The 18,770-nt window shown below is 42.3% G+C and overlaps 1 protein-coding gene across 1 annotated transcript in view; it reads right to left on the bottom strand.

Moving 5' to 3' along the window:
• LSS (lanosterol synthase) overlaps positions 1 to 18,770 on the bottom strand; it is a 56,154-nt gene that overhangs the window by 22,227 nt on the left and 15,157 nt on the right. The window contains exons 7-14 of the mRNA XM_040357598.1: positions 13,671 to 13,806; positions 13,489 to 13,597; positions 8,688 to 8,806; positions 8,091 to 8,188; positions 6,959 to 6,986; positions 5,079 to 5,135; positions 3,659 to 3,730; positions 958 to 1,008 (exon numbers count right to left, since the gene is read on the bottom strand). Coding sequence (XP_040213532.1) covers positions 958 to 1,008; positions 3,659 to 3,730; positions 5,079 to 5,135; positions 6,959 to 6,986; positions 8,091 to 8,188; positions 8,688 to 8,806; positions 13,489 to 13,597; positions 13,671 to 13,806 — 670 coding nt within the window. The remainder of the gene's footprint in view (positions 1 to 957; positions 1,009 to 3,658; positions 3,731 to 5,078; positions 5,136 to 6,958; positions 6,987 to 8,090; positions 8,189 to 8,687; positions 8,807 to 13,488; positions 13,598 to 13,670; positions 13,807 to 18,770) is intronic.

Genomic DNA, 18,770 nt, shown 5'->3' with positions numbered 1-18,770 from the left:
CTGGATTTTTTTTTTTTTTTTTTTTTTAATAAAGGACTTTATTCTTTTGTGTCAGTGTGTTTTTTTACAATACTTTTTACTTCCTTTGTGAAATGGTAGAGGTACAGTGTACCCCATTACCATTTCACACAGGGGGGGGTCAGGATCTGGGGGTCCCCTTTGTTAAAGGGGTCTTCCAGATTCTGATAAACCTCCCGCCCGCATACCCCCACAACCACCGGGCAAGGGTTGTGGGGATGAGACCCTTGTCCCCATCAACATGGGGACATCCTCCCCATGTTGAGGGCATGTGGCCTGGTGCGGTTCAGGAGAGAGGGGGGGCCGCACTCTGTCCCCCCCTCTTTTCTGCGGCCGGCCAGGTCAACGTGCTCGGATAATGGGTCTGGTTATGGATATTTAGGGGGAACCGCACGTCATTTTTGTTTTAAATTGACGGCGGGGTTCCCCTGAATATCCATACCAGACCTGAAGGGTCTGGTTATGGATATTTACCGGGAACCGCACGTCATTTTTGTTTTAAATTGCCGGCGGGGTTCCCCTGAATATCCATAACTTCAAAAATCTTCTTTTTCCCAGACATTATTTAAAATCAGGATCCGATTTTTTAGTGAAAATTTTGACATACGATTACATACGATTTTGTCACATACGATTCCATCCGATTTAACGGTCCGTTTATCGGATGGTAAAATCGTGGTGTGAACCTAGCCTAACATTCACATTTTTAAATGCTTTCATAGCTTTCAGAAGAAGAGGATCAGAGCCGCTCTGTGCAATTCAATTGTAAAGAGCAGACAAGTATAACATGTTTGTTATTTTAAAAATAGAAAAAACATAGAAGTTAAAATCACTTTAATACAATGGATGTTATGGCAGAATTATAGGGGTAAAGCTTGACCAAAGATAATTTTACAGTGTTGTTTATAGCTACAGTATATGCCCCACAGTACACATCACCTTGTTCATTTGTCTGTAGTATTTTTTATACTCTGGAGGATTATCTGATATCTGTAACACAAAAGAATACACACATTAAAATGTACAAAACTTTACACAATGTTATAATGCTTCTGTTTTGTGAGTTAAAGAAGAACCCAAGTCCAAGCAAAAACATGTCTGTACATTCTAAAAGGCAAAGCTTATTAAAAAATAATAATATATACACACACACACACACACACACACACACACACACACATATACATATATACATAAACACACAAACACACACACAGTATCTCACAAAAGTGAGTACACCCCTCACACCCCAATTTGATGCAGTGTGCGGCTTATGGTCTGAGCACTGACAGGCTGACCCCCCACCCCTTAAACCTCTGCAGCAATGCTTAATCTTTATGTAGAGCAACTATTCTTTTTTTAGATCCTCAGAGAGTTCTTTGCCATGAGGTGCCATGTTAACCTTCCAGTTACCAGTATAAAAGAGTGAGAGCGATAATACTACATTTTTAAATGTGTCCCTTTGATCATCTTCATTACATGGTGAATTGGTGGGATTCGTTTATTATACAATAAAGATAAGGTTCTTTGAGCTCTCTTTTTATCTTACAGAAATTGCATTTCTGGCAAGATCAACAAGTATTTTCTATACTTACTGAAAATGTACTTGGCACAAAAACTGAAAACAAAATATTGATGATATACAACCTACAAAAATGCAAGACAATAGTGTGTTTGTTTGCAACAACACAAACATCTGAGGGTGACCATTTTCATACATTTTGAGGCTAGTACTGTTTTAACTTAAAGCGGAGCTCCACCCTAAAGTGGAACTCGCGCTGATTGGAACCCTCCCCCCCTCCGGTGTCACATTTGACACCTTTCAGGTGGAGGGGGTGCAGATACCTGTCTAAAGACAGGTTTTTGCACCCACTTCCAGGCCCAGCACTCACGGGCAAAAGACGGGCATTGCATCACATCCCGTAACCCCCCGTTGTGTGCTGGGAACACTCGGCTCCCAGCACACAGCGGGAGCCAATCGGCGGGCGCAGCGCGACTCGCGCCGTAGGGAACCAGGCAGTGAAGCCGGAGCGCTTCACTTCCTGGTTCCCTCACAGTGGATGGCGGGGGGGGCAGCAGAGTGACGAGCGATCGCTCGTCCTCTGCTGCGGACGGCGCTGGACTCCAGGACAGGTAAGTGTCCTAATATTAAAAGTCAGCAGCTGCAGTATTTGTAGCTGCTGGCTTTTAATATTTTTTTTTGGCCGCACATCCGCTTTAATGTTTAGGGTACTTAAAAATTTTACTAGAATTAAGTGGGTATATGTGTAGCTGTCACAGCCATCAAGTACATATCTTCAAAAATATACATCAGTAATTGGCATGTTTGCATTACCTACAGTGCATCCGGAAATGCTGTTATGTTACAGCCCGATTCCAAAATGTATTCAAATCATTATTTTCCTCCAAATTCTACAAACAATACCACATAATGACAATATGAAAGAAGTTTGCAAATTTATTAAAAAATAAAAACAAATAAATCCCATGTACACAAGTATTTACAGACTTTATTGAAGCACCTTTGGCAGCAATAACATCCTCAAGTATTTTTGAGTATGATGCTACAAGCTTGGCACAACCTATTTTTGGGCAGCTTCTCCCATTCTTTTTAGGACCACTCAAGCTTTATCAGGTTGAATGCTCAGGTTGGAGCGTCGGTGCTCAGCCATTTTCAGATCTCCCCAGAGATGTTCAGTCGGGTTCAAGTCTGGGCTCTGTCTGGGCCACTCAAGGACATTCAGACTTGTCCCATATCCACTCCTTTGGTATTGTCCAGGTGAAAAGCGGACCAGTGAATTTTTTTTTCTCATGGTCTTAGAGTCCTTCAGGGTGCCTTTTGGCAAACTCCACGCAGGCTGTCATGTGCCTTTTACTGAGGAGTGGCTTCTGTCTGGACACTCTACCATACAGGCCTGATTGGTGGAGTGCTGCAGAGATGGTTGTTCTTCTGGAAGGTTCTCCTCTCTCCACGGAGAAATGCTGGAGCTCTGTCAGAGTGACTATCGGGTTCTTGGTCACCTCCCTGACTAAGGCCCTTCTCCCCGATCCCTCAGTTTGGCCAGGTGGCCATCGCTAGGAAGAGCCCTGGTGGTTCCAAACTTCTTCCATTTATGGGTGGAAGAGGCCACTGTGTTCATTGGGACCTTCAATGCTGCAGAAAATTTTCTGTACCCTTCCCCAGATCTTTGCCTCGATACAATCCTGTCTTGGAGGTCTACAGACAACTCCTTGGACTTTTTGGCTTGGTTGGTGTTCTGACATGCACGGTTACTGTGGGACATCATATAGACAGGTGTGTGCCTCTCCTAATAATGTCCAATCAACTGAATTTACCACAGGTGGACTCCAATCAAGTTGTAGAAACATCTCAAGAATGATCAGTGGAAACAGGATGCACCCGAGCTCAATTTTGAGTGTCATGCCAAAGGCTGTGAAAACTTGAATGTGATGTTTTTTTATTTTTAATACATTTGCAAAGATTTCCAAAAACTTTCTTTTATGTTGTGATTATGGGGTATTGTTTGTAGAATTTTGAGGAAAATATTGAAGTGCTGTGAATACTGGATGCACTGTGCATCTACACTACACATCCAAATTCCATCATATTTTGTTCCCCCTAGTGAGCACTGTACTGCACCTGTGAAATACGCAAAAATTCATGTGCTTTCTCCAACACTTTCTGAAACTGCTTCTTTTTGTGAGCTCCAGCCTGCAAGTTTTAAGAAAAAAATACTATGAATACACATACAAACACACACACACATATATACAATTTGTGTCAGATTTGTATTGCTGTCTGTGACCTCATTACAGAAATTACTCCTCATATTTTTTCTCCATGAAATGCCCCATTTGTCTCCCCAGTGGAAATGCAGGGTGAAAAGCATTATCAAGTTCTTATTCCTACCTTTAAAAGGTATACAAAGGATGTCCTCCGCAAACTAAACAACAGAGATAGATGATGACTGATACCTCGTATGTATCAATGTGGAATCTCTGTGTATACATTGATACCTCACTATTCTGGACTAAAAGCTGTAAACTATTTTTTGGATACATTTTATTCTGAAATGGCCCACCAAAATGAATTAATCTTGGACCTCCTGGAATTTTTCCTCTGTAACGGGAGGGCCAGTGGAACCCAGAAGCTCTTAGAAAGTATGAGCCAGAAAATAATGGACATTCAGAATATATCTTGGGTTGCTTTAACATGAGTCTGTAATTCACAATATATTCCAGGATATCTGTAAAGAACTATTACTGTTTGTTGATTCTGAACTCAACAGGTTAATTGAAAGATGTTAATTGAAAGATTGAAAGATGTCATCACCTCCAGCTACCTGGCTGCCTGTGTAATGTAAATTGAATCCAGACTAACTTCTAAGGATATTTAATTTTGGCTTGTGCTAATTGACCCTGTATTGTGTGAAGGTCTATTGATGATAGAGGGGTAGATTCACGTAGCATTTACGGCGGCGTATCTCCAGATAATTTGAAATATGCGCTGTTTTCGGCATAGAATATGCAAATTACCTGGATACGCCGATTCACTGACCGGAGAGTTGTCTGAGCCGCTCAACATCACTTTTGGCATTGAGCTATCCAGCAGCATGAGAGATATGTATTGACAGATGGCATGTCACTGACTGATCTTCTACGAGCAAAGTTCATAGGAGCCAGGGATTCCTATACTGGCTATGGTCACTCAATGGAAATGTAACTTTGCAATGACATATTACACATGTGCTCTCAGCCAATCCCTATGCAACTACTATACGTTTATAGAAAGAGATCTAATCCACATCTGTCTATGGCATATACTTAATTTTGTTTGCCATTGTTTCATACTCCGATTCCTACCTATGTCTCTACTATTTATAATCTCTTCTTGTACCAGTGATCCCCTGTATGTCATGGCATGACAAGGCAGCAAGTGGTGCCAAATATTCCCAAAGGGGACACAAAAGCAATAAAACCTTAAAAGCGATTCTGTGCCTCACCAACTCTCTTCAAAACAAAATAACTTGATAACGCAAAAATTAAAACAGTTTTTATACCTCCAGGTATGCCTGTATAGCAAATGCAGTGTCCCACAGCTGAGAGCCATTTGTTCCCTGTGAAAAAAAAATGCATTAAGGCAAGAGACTAAAACCATTATATTTTATGATACATTTACACTTACATGCTGACTTACTAGTCATACATGTACATGCAGGAGTCAATGGACCCCTTATCAATTTATTAGAGCACTGCCAATGTTGAAGCTGAAGTATAGGAAGAAAAAAAAAAAAAAAAAAAAAAACATTAAATCCACCTTTAATTCTTTTGCACATAGCATTTACAATGGCGAAAGGAAGATAAACACTACCAGACAATCAAGGGTCAATTATATTGTGTGCTTTGAGTGCTTCTGCTTCTTCATTGTCCAATCACAACCTGGGTTGGGGTGGGTCCTTGACTAGGCTGCATTACTTAGCTACAGTGTTGGATACTTTATTAAGGTAAATATGAATTTACAAGTTTCAGTAATCCACAACCAATCTTGAATTTGTTCAACTACTAAAAATGAATGGGAATGTTTACTATGGCCTGCTATATTCTGCTCACTGCACTGCTAAAAAGCCCATGTCTGAAGGAAATCATCTGTAGAATCAGTAGGATACCCTGAAGTCATATGACCGTGACGACACGCGTAGACAACCTAAATGGGAAATGGCGCAGGAATGTGGCCCAGCTGTCAGTTTGTTATGCCAGTATATTTTCACAATATTGTAAGTGCATTTTAATCGTAATCTTTAAACTAAAGTGGTTTTAAGTAATACTACACTATGAGGGGTCCCTATGCCTTTTGAGTTTGGTTGCAGAGTGCAGGACGGAATGAGGTCGAACTCTTAACGGGGTCGTACACCTTTAAGATTTTGATGATCTATGGGCCATCAACCTTGAGCATAGAAAGAGGAGTAACACCAACAGAGAGCGAGTCAGATTGATCCCCAATGATGAAGGTGATTGTGACCTGTTTCTAGACAGGTCCACATATGGAGGCGAGCACTTAGGCACAGCGGTGGTGCGAATCACTGAGCACAGTGTAAAGGATTCATTTTTAGATTGTAAACTGCAAATTGGTGGCTTGTAAATAAAATTTTGAACCTTATATGAAGAAACGCAAGAGAGACTTTAATCACTTCAATACAGGGCACTTTCACCCCCTTACTACCCAGACCAATATTCATCTTACAGCGCCGTCACACTTTGAATGACAATTGCACGGTCATGCTACACTGTCTATACCCATATTCAATTTGTATAATTTTTTCCCCACAAATAGAGCTTTCATTTGGTGGTATTTGATCACCATTGGGGTTTTTATTTTTTGCTAAACAAATTAAAAAAGACCAAAAAAAATACGCTTTTCTTTGTTTCTATTATAAATAAGTATGTTTTCTCCTTCACCAACATGCACTGATAAGGTGCCACTAATATGCAGCACTGATGGGCTCTAATAGGTGGCACTGATGGGCACTAATAAGTGGCACTGATGGGCACTGATGAGGCACTGCAGGCATTACTGATGGGCACTGATTGGCATCTGTGATGGGCACTGATTGGCATTTTTATCTGCTCTGATTGACATCTGATAGGCACTGAGTGGCATATGTTGTGAGCACCTCTGATGGGGGCTGCGCTGATTGTCAGCAAAGACCCTCCCTGTCAGGAGAGCCGCTGATCTGCTCTCCTCTACTCGTGCATTGTCAGCGCGAACTGAGGAAAGCCGATTACCGGCACTTCCTAGTTACCACGGTGATCAGCTGTGATTGGTCACAGAATCTGATTGCTAGCTTTCGATACAAAAAAAACATTTCAGAAACATAATATTCAAAAGTGCCTTACACAAACATAGCAAATAGAGTTCACAAGCATACAAAACAGCATTTACCTGCATTTTCATTCCATCCAGACCCAACCTGTAATAAAGAAATACTGTATGAAAAGCAGAACATCAAGCAAATAAAAAAAAAAGAGTAAAAGACTACACAGATTTGGTTAGTGATAGACAACATAATAGGGTAAAGGCATGTTTATGATCAAGAGACACTTGTAATAACAGATGGTAAACTTTCAGCGTTAATAGGAATTATAACCACACCAATACCTAGGTACATCTATACAACCTCAAATCAAGGTGGTTATAAGGGGGATCATGGTTGCACAGCCATGATCCTGGTACCGTTTTGTTATATTTTATGTAAAAGTTATCCGAATGTCTATACAGCCACTTGATCACTTTTACAGGCGACGGAAGAGGATCCCCAGCCGCCTTTCTTAGGCTCCTCCCTCAGTGGGGAACCTGGGACTGATGACACCATCCGCATCAGGTGCACAAGACGGTGTCATCCCACTCTTTCTGGTTTGTTCGTTTACAAGTCTTTACCAGCTTGTAAAGCAGCCAATCAAACCAATCTCCGTTTGATCAGCTACTTTGAAGGTCAGGGGAGAGATACGGGGTCACACAGACCCCAATTCAATTCATAAAGTGGACCCGTCATGGTCCATGCTATCACAAGCGATGTTGGTAACCTGTAAAGGATTTAAAGCTTTGCAAATGGATACTTGAATGTACCATGGCTTGTCACCATTCCACGGGCGTGTGCAATTTTTTTGACATGTTTAGTATCCATTTACTCAGCGTAACCTCATATTTTATATTTTACCCCAACAATTGGGTATTATATTGTGTTTTTGTTCACTAAAATTCAATAAAGTTTGTTAATCCTTAAAATTTGCATTTAATCATGCTCTGCGCAAATATCGTGTGTCATAATAAATTTCAACACCCACCATTCTCCAGGGCCTGTGCTTAAAATATATAATATTTTGGGGTTCTAAGTAATTTTCTAGCAAACAAATGCAGATTTTTACATGTATGTGAGATCTATCAAAATTGGCCTGGGGGGTTAGTGGTTAAACAGTTACAAGCATGAAGGAAGCAACTCCATGTTCATTTGCATCTGTTCCCTAAGTGACACCAGCTACAAACATTTGTCCATTAGCTGCAGCAATATTCTCACCAAAGATAATCTGGTATGCGGTCTACATGCTCCTTGAATACAGGAGACTCTGATCCATCCACATGCCATCGAACTAGCATATTAATCACCTTTGAGATCTGTAAAACATAAAAGGCGAGTCTTTTAGCTACATCTAGTTATTTGCATGTCATCAGTAATAATTCCATCAATGAAATCTAGTCATTCATGTGCCATCAGTATCGATTCAAACTGGCCATAGACGGGTAGTTTTTTCTTTTTCTTTTTTGTTCAGCCATAGTGCGGAATGAAAAAAATAATAAAACAAATTAAATAGATTCCTCCATCCATACAAATGAGGTGGATGGATGAATCCCTCTGTCAATACATTGTATTGTGACAGCAGGACAAGGCTTTGTCAGAATACAATGATCAGCAGCTGCAGCCAATTGGCTGCTGATCGGCAAAAGTTTTCCAGTGTGTCCCTTTGACAAAGTCAAACGATCGACTTCTGTCAAACAGGGATGGTCACACAATGGTCAAAATTCTTCTGGTCCCTGCTGAACAGGTCAAATTTTGATCCGTCTATGGTCAGCTTTAATCTATTAAAACTAAAAGTGCATGTGCTAAAATTCTTACTGGACCAATGCTGATACATTTAGTGAAGCGGTCATCAGCTGTAATGTGGTCATATAGTTCATGTACTGCGCGACGGCGGAGGGAAGGAATGTGGTACGATTCATATATATTCAGTAGAACTGCAAAAAATAAAAACATATAAAATGAACAGAGAAGGACGGAAAAGGCAAAGTGCAATAACCCATAAAATAAATTCTCATTCCCTGACTTGAGCACAATAAACTAAAATCTTATTTGGGCTGTATGGGTTTTTGTAATCTGAACACTATATTACTGAGGTTAAAAATAAAAAGTGTTTTAATGTCATAGTCCAGATTCTCAATGGAGATACAACGGCGTATCTCCAGATATGCCGTCGTATCTCTGAGTCCGGCCGGTCGTATCTATGCGACTGATTCTTAGAATCAGTTACGCATAGATATCTATTAGATCCGACAGGCGTAAGTCTCTTAGGCCGTCGGATCGTAACTGCATATTTACGCTGGCCGCTAGGGGCGTGTACGCTGTTTACGCCTAGAAATATGTAAATCAGCTAGATACGCGAACGTACGCCCGGCCGACGCAGTACAGTTACGCCGTTTACGTTAGGCTTTTCCCGGCGTATAGTTACCCCTGCTATATGGTGGCGTAAGTGCGGTGTACCAATGTTAAGTATGGCCGTCGTTCCCGCGTCGAAATTTGAAAAAGTTACGTCGTTTGCGTAAGTCGTCCGTGAATGGGGCTGGCGGTCATTTACGTTCACGTCTAAACCAATGACGTCCTTGCGGCGTACTTTGGAGCAATGCACACTGGGAAATTCCACGGACGGCGCATGCGCTGTTCGGGAAAAACGTCAATCACGTCGGGTCAAGCCTGATTTACATAACACACGCCCACCTCTTCACAATTTGAATTAGGCGGGCTTACGCCGGCCTATTTACACTACGCCGCCGCAACTTTTTTTGGAGAATACGGCACTTGCCTGTAAAAGTTGCGGAGGCGTAACATAAATAGGATACGTTACGCCCGCACAAAGTTACGCCATTCTACGTGAATTTACCCCATAATGTTTAATGTTTGTATGCCATAACTTTTTTTTTAGTTGTGGACTGAAGGGGGATGTATTACAACCCAAGATGGTTTTCACTGCTGTCAGGATCTCCATTAGAGAGGTTTATTCTCAATTTCTGTCATGGTGAAATTGTTTTACCAGACAGGAAAAAAAGGAACATAGAGGTAAAAATCAAACAGGGGTTCTGTCATCCCACTACTTTGTTAAGAGGGGCATTTTAATTTCGGTCTGCAATTTTTCCCTCACTTTCTGTCTTGTAAAACTACTGTCAATGGGACAGTAAGTGAAGGAAATCTCTCTATTGAAGTCCCTGGATAGCAGAAAAATCTGGCAAGGATGCTAATCCTTCTCCAGTCTATCCAAAATTAAACAACCAACTATATGCTTTCAAAAGTATGATGTACCTTAAAAGTAACAGGATGCAAACAGTTTGTTAAAGTGGCTGTAAACCCCTTCATATACCCAGTGAATTGACTGGCCTCAGGTATCACACAGAGATTGAATAAATCCTCCTACATACTTTGTACCCGTCTATCTGCAGTCTTCTCTTTTTTACATCCGTTCAAAGTACTGAGAAAGCTTGTCTGAGAGTTCAAATAAAAGGGGGAGGAGAGTTGAAACTACACTCTGCAGAGCTCAGTGAGGTGAGCCCTGAAAGCTGATTGGAGGGAAGGGACACACCTCCCTTCACATAGCACACAGGAACAGAGGTGAGGCTGTCAATCAGCTGGAGCTCCCTCCAGTCACCATTTTTCTCTTGTTGTCCGGAAAACTTGTCAGAAGTAATTAATGCTGATAACAGGAATGAAGCAACAGACAGAAATGACACTTAGTGCTCCTATAAATATATGAACGGGCTGTTGACAGCACAAAAAGATACACTATGCCATGTCCTATTGAATATTTAGAACCAATGGAAATGGGAAAGAATTGACTTTATACGAATACTTAAAAGGGTTTACAATTTTTATTAATGAAAGGACAAAAAAATCAAGACATTTTCTGGAAGGCCAGAAAGAAAACTGAAAGTACTAATACCCCAATGTAATAACACACGTAATATACATCATAACCTGAATGGGTACAACCCTATAATAATGAAACTGGGGTTAATAGAGCCAGTTCAAAAAATGTTGATACTGCTTTTCAGAGATTCATAAGACTTGCTCGACTAGTTTTGCGCTTAAAGAACGCGCTTTCTGGAGCTAGGTAGGTCTATCTATATCGGTGATAAGTGGCATAAGTAACCTCACATAGGCAAAGATTTCAGATGATTCTTTCACTGATTTATATATGTTTTTAAATTTGTTGACGTCCCTTCTTTAATAAAAATTGTAAATGCCTATAAAGCCCATTCTTTCCCATTTCCATGGGTTATGACTTAGTGCTCCTAATTGAGACAAGTACACACTATGGAGGGATATGCTTTGTTCATATTTAATGTCTGAGGTTTACAACCACTTTAAGTATTTTAGGTCATATAACAATTTTATGAGCTGATTACTAGGGGTGCAACGGATCGTCACCGATCCATGATCCGAACGGGTCACCCCGTTCGGATCGGCACACCACGTGATCCGCGGAGCACTCCGGGGCCTCGGCCGTAGGAAAGTCCCCGGCTTCGGCCTAGCTCCGGAGCGGCGGCTATCTTGCTCCACCCCAACCAATCACAGCTCAAAGCTATTAACTCCCTATAGCAGGGGTCTCAAACTCAAATTACCTGAGGGCCACAAGACAAGTTTTCATATGCCATGGGGGGCCGCATGCAAACTTTCAAACTTCAAAAACAACAGTACTGGTGTCAGCGAGCGCATTATTACCACCAGCACTGGTGTAAGGCAGGGTTTGACAAATTTGCTTGGAATCTAGGAGCCAGCTTAAAAAGTTAGGAGCCAGAAAACGCACCCCGTCCCAACGGGCTTGCGCGCAGAAGCGAACACATACGCGAGCAGCGCCTGCATATGTAAACGGTGTTCAAACCACACATGTGAGGTATCGCTGCGATTGGTAGAGCGAGAGCAATAATTCTAGCACTAGACCTCCACTGTAACTTAAAAAACGCAACCTGTAGATTTTTTTAAACGTCACCTATGAAGATTTTAAAGGATAAAAAAGTTTGTCGGCATTCCACAAGCGGACGCAATTTTGAAGCGTGACAACATGTTGGGTATGAATTTACTCGGCGTAACATTATCTTTCATAATATTAAAAAAAATGGGGATAACTTTACTGTTGTCTTATTTTTTAATTAAAAAAAAGTGTAATTTTTTCCCAAAAAAGTGTAATTTTTTCCCAAAAAAGTGCGCTTGTAAGACCGCTGCGCGAATACGGCGTAACAGAAAGTATTTCAACGATCGCCATTTTATTCTCTAGGGTGGTAGGATAAAAAATATATATAATGTTTGGGGGTTCTAATTAGAGGGAAGAAGATGGCAGTGAAAAGAGTGTAAAATGACATTAGAATTGCTGTTTAACTTGTAATGCTTAACTTGTAATACCAACGGCCACCACCAGATGGCGCCAGCTCACATCTGGTGGTAATAACTTGTAATACCAACAGCTCACCAGCAGATAGCACCAGCTCACAAAAAAAAAAAAAAAAAAAAAATGTTTTTTTACTCTTTGCTCCCCCCACTTCCACCCTGCCTGCGGGCCATTTATAACTGGTCCGCGGGCCGCAAATGGCCCGCGGGCCGGTACTTTGAGACCACTGCCCTATAGCTATGCATGTCTGCTTTACCATCTGTCAAAATTCAGCAACTCCCCCTAGTGTCTGAAATATAAACTGCAATTTCTACACACTGGCTACAAAAATGACAAAAAGGGTTTTGCTTTGCAATAGTATGTTGCTTCAAAATGCGTCTACACATGTTTACTCAGGTTTTTGTTCTGGTTTATTGAAAATCTACATTATATCAATTTAGCGGAATATTATCTTTCACGCAAGTGGCCCGCCATTGGCCCAGCTAGAGCCCAGACTTGAATCCGACTTTTTTTCATAAATAATTTTTTTTTTTTGCTGATCCGAAAATGATCTGATCCGTGACTCCTGATCCGAGGATCGATCCAATCCGTGAGTTTTTTGATCCGTTGCACCCCTACTGATTACACATTATGCTGACCACACACACTGCAACTGTAATTAGATTGGACTGTCCTTTTCTGTTAAAATTAATTATTCTTTCTGCAGTGGTTTTATGTTTTTTATAACTCACTCAGTAATTAAATTCTTGTGAATGTGCAAATCACAAAAGTAATTCTACAAGCACACATATATTACAGGTAGATCCCAGGGCGGATATAGCATATGTGCACACTGTGTAGCTGCACAAGGACCCTCTGGGACTTGGAGCCCATTTTATCTAGATGTAGTACACATGGGTGGGTGCTGGGTCCCTACCACTGTCACATTTTTTCAAACCGCTCACTTCTATCTAGCTGTCCGTCAATACACAGTGTATAAATTTTACTTGGCCAGTAGTTGAATGGGGGACCAAAATTAGCCATGCACAGGGGTTCCTTGGCAACATAGTCCGCCATTGGGACACAACATTTTTCTGCTTTGCTTGATCTGTATTTTACTTGATCCGTTTGCAGCATTCAAATAATATTTCATCAGCAACACTGCATACAGTCATGGAAATACCAGAAAGGCTGAATGACAAGTCAAATAAACCAAATGCAATATAATCAGACTGTAACAAATGTTGGCACCATTAGACATTAGAAATTTACAGGTAGGCCTCTTACCATAAGCAACATTTAGCAGTGTACTGTGGGGGGTGTACAGATCACAAGGGGCAACATTATTTCTCTGTGCTGGCCAATTAATGCTGTTGTAGTCTTGCACATAGAGTTCCTGAAGGAAAACAATATCTGTGAATAAACGTGTTGGTAAAATGAACAATGAAGATTCTTGGTCTTCTACTCACTTGTCTCAAGCTGCGGATCAAGTCATCCTCACAGGAACTCAGCCTTGTGGCATAACAATAACTCATGGGAAGGTAGACTTGCCTGCAGTGACACCATATAGTGCTGGGGTGAGCTGGAAACCACTGTGGCAAAAGCCTGGAAAAAGTATTTGAAGAAAGTATATAAATATGATTACATCAAGTAAAAAATACTATGTGGAGTAGTTTTTCTTTCTGTTATATCAAATACATTTGATTGGGTTTTACACAATAAACGTTCACAGTCTAAAAATTAGCACATGGTTTTGCAACCTCCTTACAGTAAAGAAGCATCTGTGCATTGTATGGGTTCACAATTTTCAGTGCTAGCTATCAGGGCTGTGGAGTCGGAGTCGGAGTCGAGGAGTCGGAGTCGGGGGAAATTTTGGGTACCTGGAGTCGGAGTCGGCAAACAATGCACCGACTCCGACTCCGACTCCTACTAAATTTAGATTGGAATTAAAAAAAAAAAAGCAAGTTTAAATGTCCCAATTCACAAAAAGTTATAATTAATGACTTCTCTACTGTAAGAATAAAGACCAATGCATGCAGTGCCTCACGTAACCGCAAAACTAACACGTTAAGTGACCGTGAAGAAGCATGCTTTTCATGTGCTTCACTATATGGCACGCAACACACTATTAGGAGCTGCAATACTTATACTTTCCATAGTGTTGTGTTCTGCTTTTACAGGGAACGCAGCGTCCATGTGTAACCTAGCCTCTCACTGATAAGGGATTAAATAAATATGTTTTTTGCAGGACTAGAGAGTGAGACACTTGTATAAGTGAAGGGAATGGAGGGCCAATAGTTCAAGACTGAAGCTGTAAACCATTGGAAAAACTGCTGTCATTTAGCTAAGGCTATAAAAACTTGTAAACTCCGATTGTTAGCTTAAACTTTAAACATGACTATGGGATTCTCCTAGGAAAATCATGTTTTAGAATAAAAAAACTTTGTTTTCATTGTGTCTGTCTTTTGCTTAAACTGTGCAATACAGTAGACCAGGGGTCTCAAAGTACCGGCCCGGTTTTAAATGGCCCGCAGGCAGGGCGTGTCCCGCGGAAGTGTAGATCGCATGAAGAGTAGCGCAGGAAGCGTCTGTCATAAGTTCACTTGTCTCTCATGTCACACTGCTACTCCCCGGCGGCCCCTTCTCTCTTCTCGTCCATCCCCATTTGCTTGTGACATCATCTGAGATGGACGAGAAGAGAGGGGGGCTGCCGGGGAGTAGCACATCAGGGCACATGGCACATCAGGGTACAGGGCACATGAAACAGCACATCAGGGTACAAAGCCCAGCACATCAGGGCACATGGCACATCAGGGCACATGAAACAGCACATCAGGGTACAAAGCCCAGCACATCAGGGTACATGGGGTACCCTGATGTGCTGGGCTTTGTACCCTGATGTGCTGTTTCATGTGCCCTGTACCCTGATGTGCCATGTGCCCTGTCCTGATGTGCTGTGCCCTGATGTGCCATGTCCTGTACCCTGATGTGCCATGTGCCCTGTCCTGATGTGCTGTGCCCTGATGTGCTCTCATGTGCCCCATGTTCCCTGGTGTGCCCCATGTTCCCTGATTGTGCCCTGATATGCTCTCATGTGCCCCATGTGCCCTGGTGTGCTCGTACGTGCCCCATGTGCCCTGATATGCCCCATGTGCCCTGATGTGCTCTGATTGTGCCCCATGTACCCTGATGTGGCCCATGTACCCTGATGTGCCATGTGCCCCATGTACCCTGATGTGCCCCATGTACCCTGATGTGCTGGGCTTTGTACCCTGATGTGCTGTTTCATGTGCCCTGTACCCTGATGTGCCATGTGCCCTGTCCAGATGTGCTGTGCCCTGATGTGCCATGTCCTGCACTGTGCCATGTGCCCTGTCCTGATATGCCCTGCCCTAATGTGCCGTGCACCCTGATGTGGCCTGTTGTGCTGTACCCTTATGTGCTGTGCTCTGATGTGCCCTGTACCCTGATGTGCTGGGTTTTGTACCCTGATGTGCTGGGCTTTGTACCCTGATGTGCGCTGTGCACTCATGTGTGCTGTGCCCTGTGCCCTGATGTGCTGTACCCTGATGGTGAGTGGTCAGTGTGTAGTGTAGTGGTCAGTGTGCAGTGTAGTGGTCAGGGTTAATAATGCGTTCGCTGACACCAGTACTGTTTTTGAAGTTTGAAAGTTTGCATGCGGCCCCCCATGGGATATGTAAACTTGTCTTGTGGCCCTCAGGTAATTTGAGTTTGAGACCCCTGCAGTAGACTGTTGGCTTCCCAGCCAGTAGTCCTTTGGTAGGTTGCGTTTCTTTCCCTCAAGGAATGTATAAAATACATTTGCATATTAATACAGAGGAGTCGGAGTCGGAAGTACATAAAACTGAGGAGTCGGAGTCGGAACATTTATCTACCGACTCCACAGCCCTGCTAGCTATCATAGCTTATTACAGCACATTCACATTTAAATGTTCAATTCCAACTGTTATATTACAATTTACTGTTTATATAGATTAGGGGATTGATCCTGTCTTCTGAGGTTTAATGTAAGCATAATGGTGTCACCAGCGTTTTATTCGTTATTAGATTCTCCGGTAAAATGAAAAAGTTGCTATCTTTATTTCTTCTTTGGTCATTACGAGATTACAACCTTAGTTACATTGAAACTATATCATAAACACCACAGGATCCAAACCAGGTGTAGTTCCATCATTTGTTAACTTTTTTAGAAAAACCTCTATCCTGAAAGATTAACTTTTCTCTAGGTGGAGGGATTAGGAAGATATACATTTTGGAGCGATCTGCTTTTGGGCCACAAATAAAAAATGCCAATATTTCTGGGCTGTGTGTCGCATGACCTATTTCCACCAAAATGCAAATCATAGGTTCTAGAGCAGTGGTTCTCAACCTGGGGGTCGGGACCCCCTTGGGGGTCAAATGAGGATTTTCCAGGGGTCCCCAAAACCTGGGCTGTTCCTGAAGCCTGCGGCCGCCCACTCGGCCTCTTTACAGCCGCCCATTCAGTTCACGGCTTAGCTGGGGGGCAGGGACTAGAGGTCAGCTGACTGGTGAGGAATGTGAAGTGGGAGGGGCTGGAGGAGACTCTATCTACTGATTTCAGCATAGGTGTCACTGCTACGAGAAACCACAAAGTCGGAGACACATTGAGCAACACTACCTGTGATTAGAGTTGTCTTTAAAAGTCCTCACTACAGTTTTCAGATCAACAGATGACCTTGATCAAGAGCACCTAAGTTGGCTGATCCCAACTCCCTGCCAGCACTGCCACTGATCCCAACTCCCCGCCAGCACTGCCACTGATCCCAACTCCCCGCCAGCACTGCCACTGATCCCAACTCCCCGCCAGCACTGCCACTGATCCCACACTCCTCACCAGGGAGTAAGAGAAGGATTAAAAATAGAGAATACATGGAAGGAAGAGGAAAAGAGGGGGAGGAACAAAGAAAAAGGGAGAGAAAGAATAAGAGAAAGAACAAGAAAGACATCTAGAGAGGGATGGGGATAACAAACAAGAAATAAGGATAGAGAGAGATAAAAGGGAAAGAAAGCAGAACAAAGAGACTGGTACATCCTAAAATGTACTATAAAAGGTTTTAATATTGTACGAGTGGAAGGGACTCAGGGATCGCTAAATGTCCGTGGGTTAGGGGTGCAAATTACTTGTCTTGCTTTGGGTGCCAAAAACCCACGATAGGAAAATAATTTTACTGTTATGGGTCCCCACAACTTGGGGAATTTTATCAAGGGGTCACGGCAGTAGGCCGGTTGAGAACCACTGTTCTAGAGTGATTGTTAACCCAAAAATGTTATTTATATGTGGAGTAGTGCTTTTATTTCTGCTATTTCCGCTTATACTACCACTTTGGCTCTGAAGAAGAGGGCTTGCCCTCGTAACGCGTAAGCCGTATTATATATGTCGTCTGGACTCTCCGGCTGTCTGGTTCCAGTGGAAGGCCTTCGGGAGGCATCTATCCCTGTTGACGGAGTGGTGTATACACTTGTATTTTAACTTGTTTTGTGAGTAGCTTTGATCTTTGTACATTTTTAGAATTAAACCTTGTTATCGGTAATGCCCAAGGTCATGCGCCCTTCTTTTCCTCTTTTACGTTACCGACTTCTGCCTGTTCCCTGACCTTTCAACCGATTCTGCACCTGAGTGCCTGGCTCCTGCTGAACAAGGCTTGTGACCAGACTCCACGCCACCACTGGAAGGACTCCTGTGTCTTTAAGTTACAGGCACCTGCACCCTTCTACTGCCCTAGCAGTCCCTGTCTCCACTACCAGGGTTGCTTGGACAGGAATTGTGCAAGAGGCCATGCTCATCTTGGGCTCTATAGTAAGGTACATGACAAGGCACTTCTGTGCCTACAGTATTATGGCTGTATATCTGCAGTGTGAGATCTAAGTCTCTGCTGCCTCCGACTTCTATCGTTAGAAGATTTGGGGTGAGACTCAGTGATGTCAGTCCTGTGCTGTCCTCTGTTCTTCCTGTTGGAATCTCTGTATTGTCGTGGATCAAAGTTGGATCCCTGTTCGTTGAAGTCGGACGGATGTCGGACTTCAAGTTGCAGAGCAAACTTGGATCTAAAGTCGTACGACTGTCGCGTGGTACCAGTGTCAACCCAGCCTTATGCACTACTCCGTAATTGATTGATAGAATGTGTATGTGACATATTATTGACAGGACGTGTAAATAACTTTCTCCAAAAGAAATAGGGACTTCTGGGTAATGCCATATTTTCCAGACCTGCAAGTGAATGAGTGTAGATTGGTATGTAAAGAGGAGAGTACCAGACAAATTTTTGTGAAGAGCCAAAACTTTAACATTATTGGAAGTTACGTTCAATAAAAGTCAACACATTTCAGAATTTCAAGGGGTTGCCTCTTCATTAGAGCTTGAAAAAAGTTTGAAGGTAAATAAAAATGGTTTTGTGCTTGTAGGAGTGATCACGAAAGGTTTTTTTTTTTTCAAAAAAACTTAGAAAAGGATCTGTTCCCGAGGCTGGTTTTGGCAGCTTCGTATTCTAACTTTTGGTAGTATGCATTTTGTAATGTTAAACCAATGC

The sequence above is a fragment of the Rana temporaria genome, chromosome 6, assembly GCF_905171775.1.
Source record: "Rana temporaria chromosome 6, aRanTem1.1, whole genome shotgun sequence".
Taxonomy (NCBI): domain Eukaryota; kingdom Metazoa; phylum Chordata; class Amphibia; order Anura; family Ranidae; genus Rana; species Rana temporaria.
This window is presented reverse-complemented; position numbering and strand designations above follow the sequence as displayed.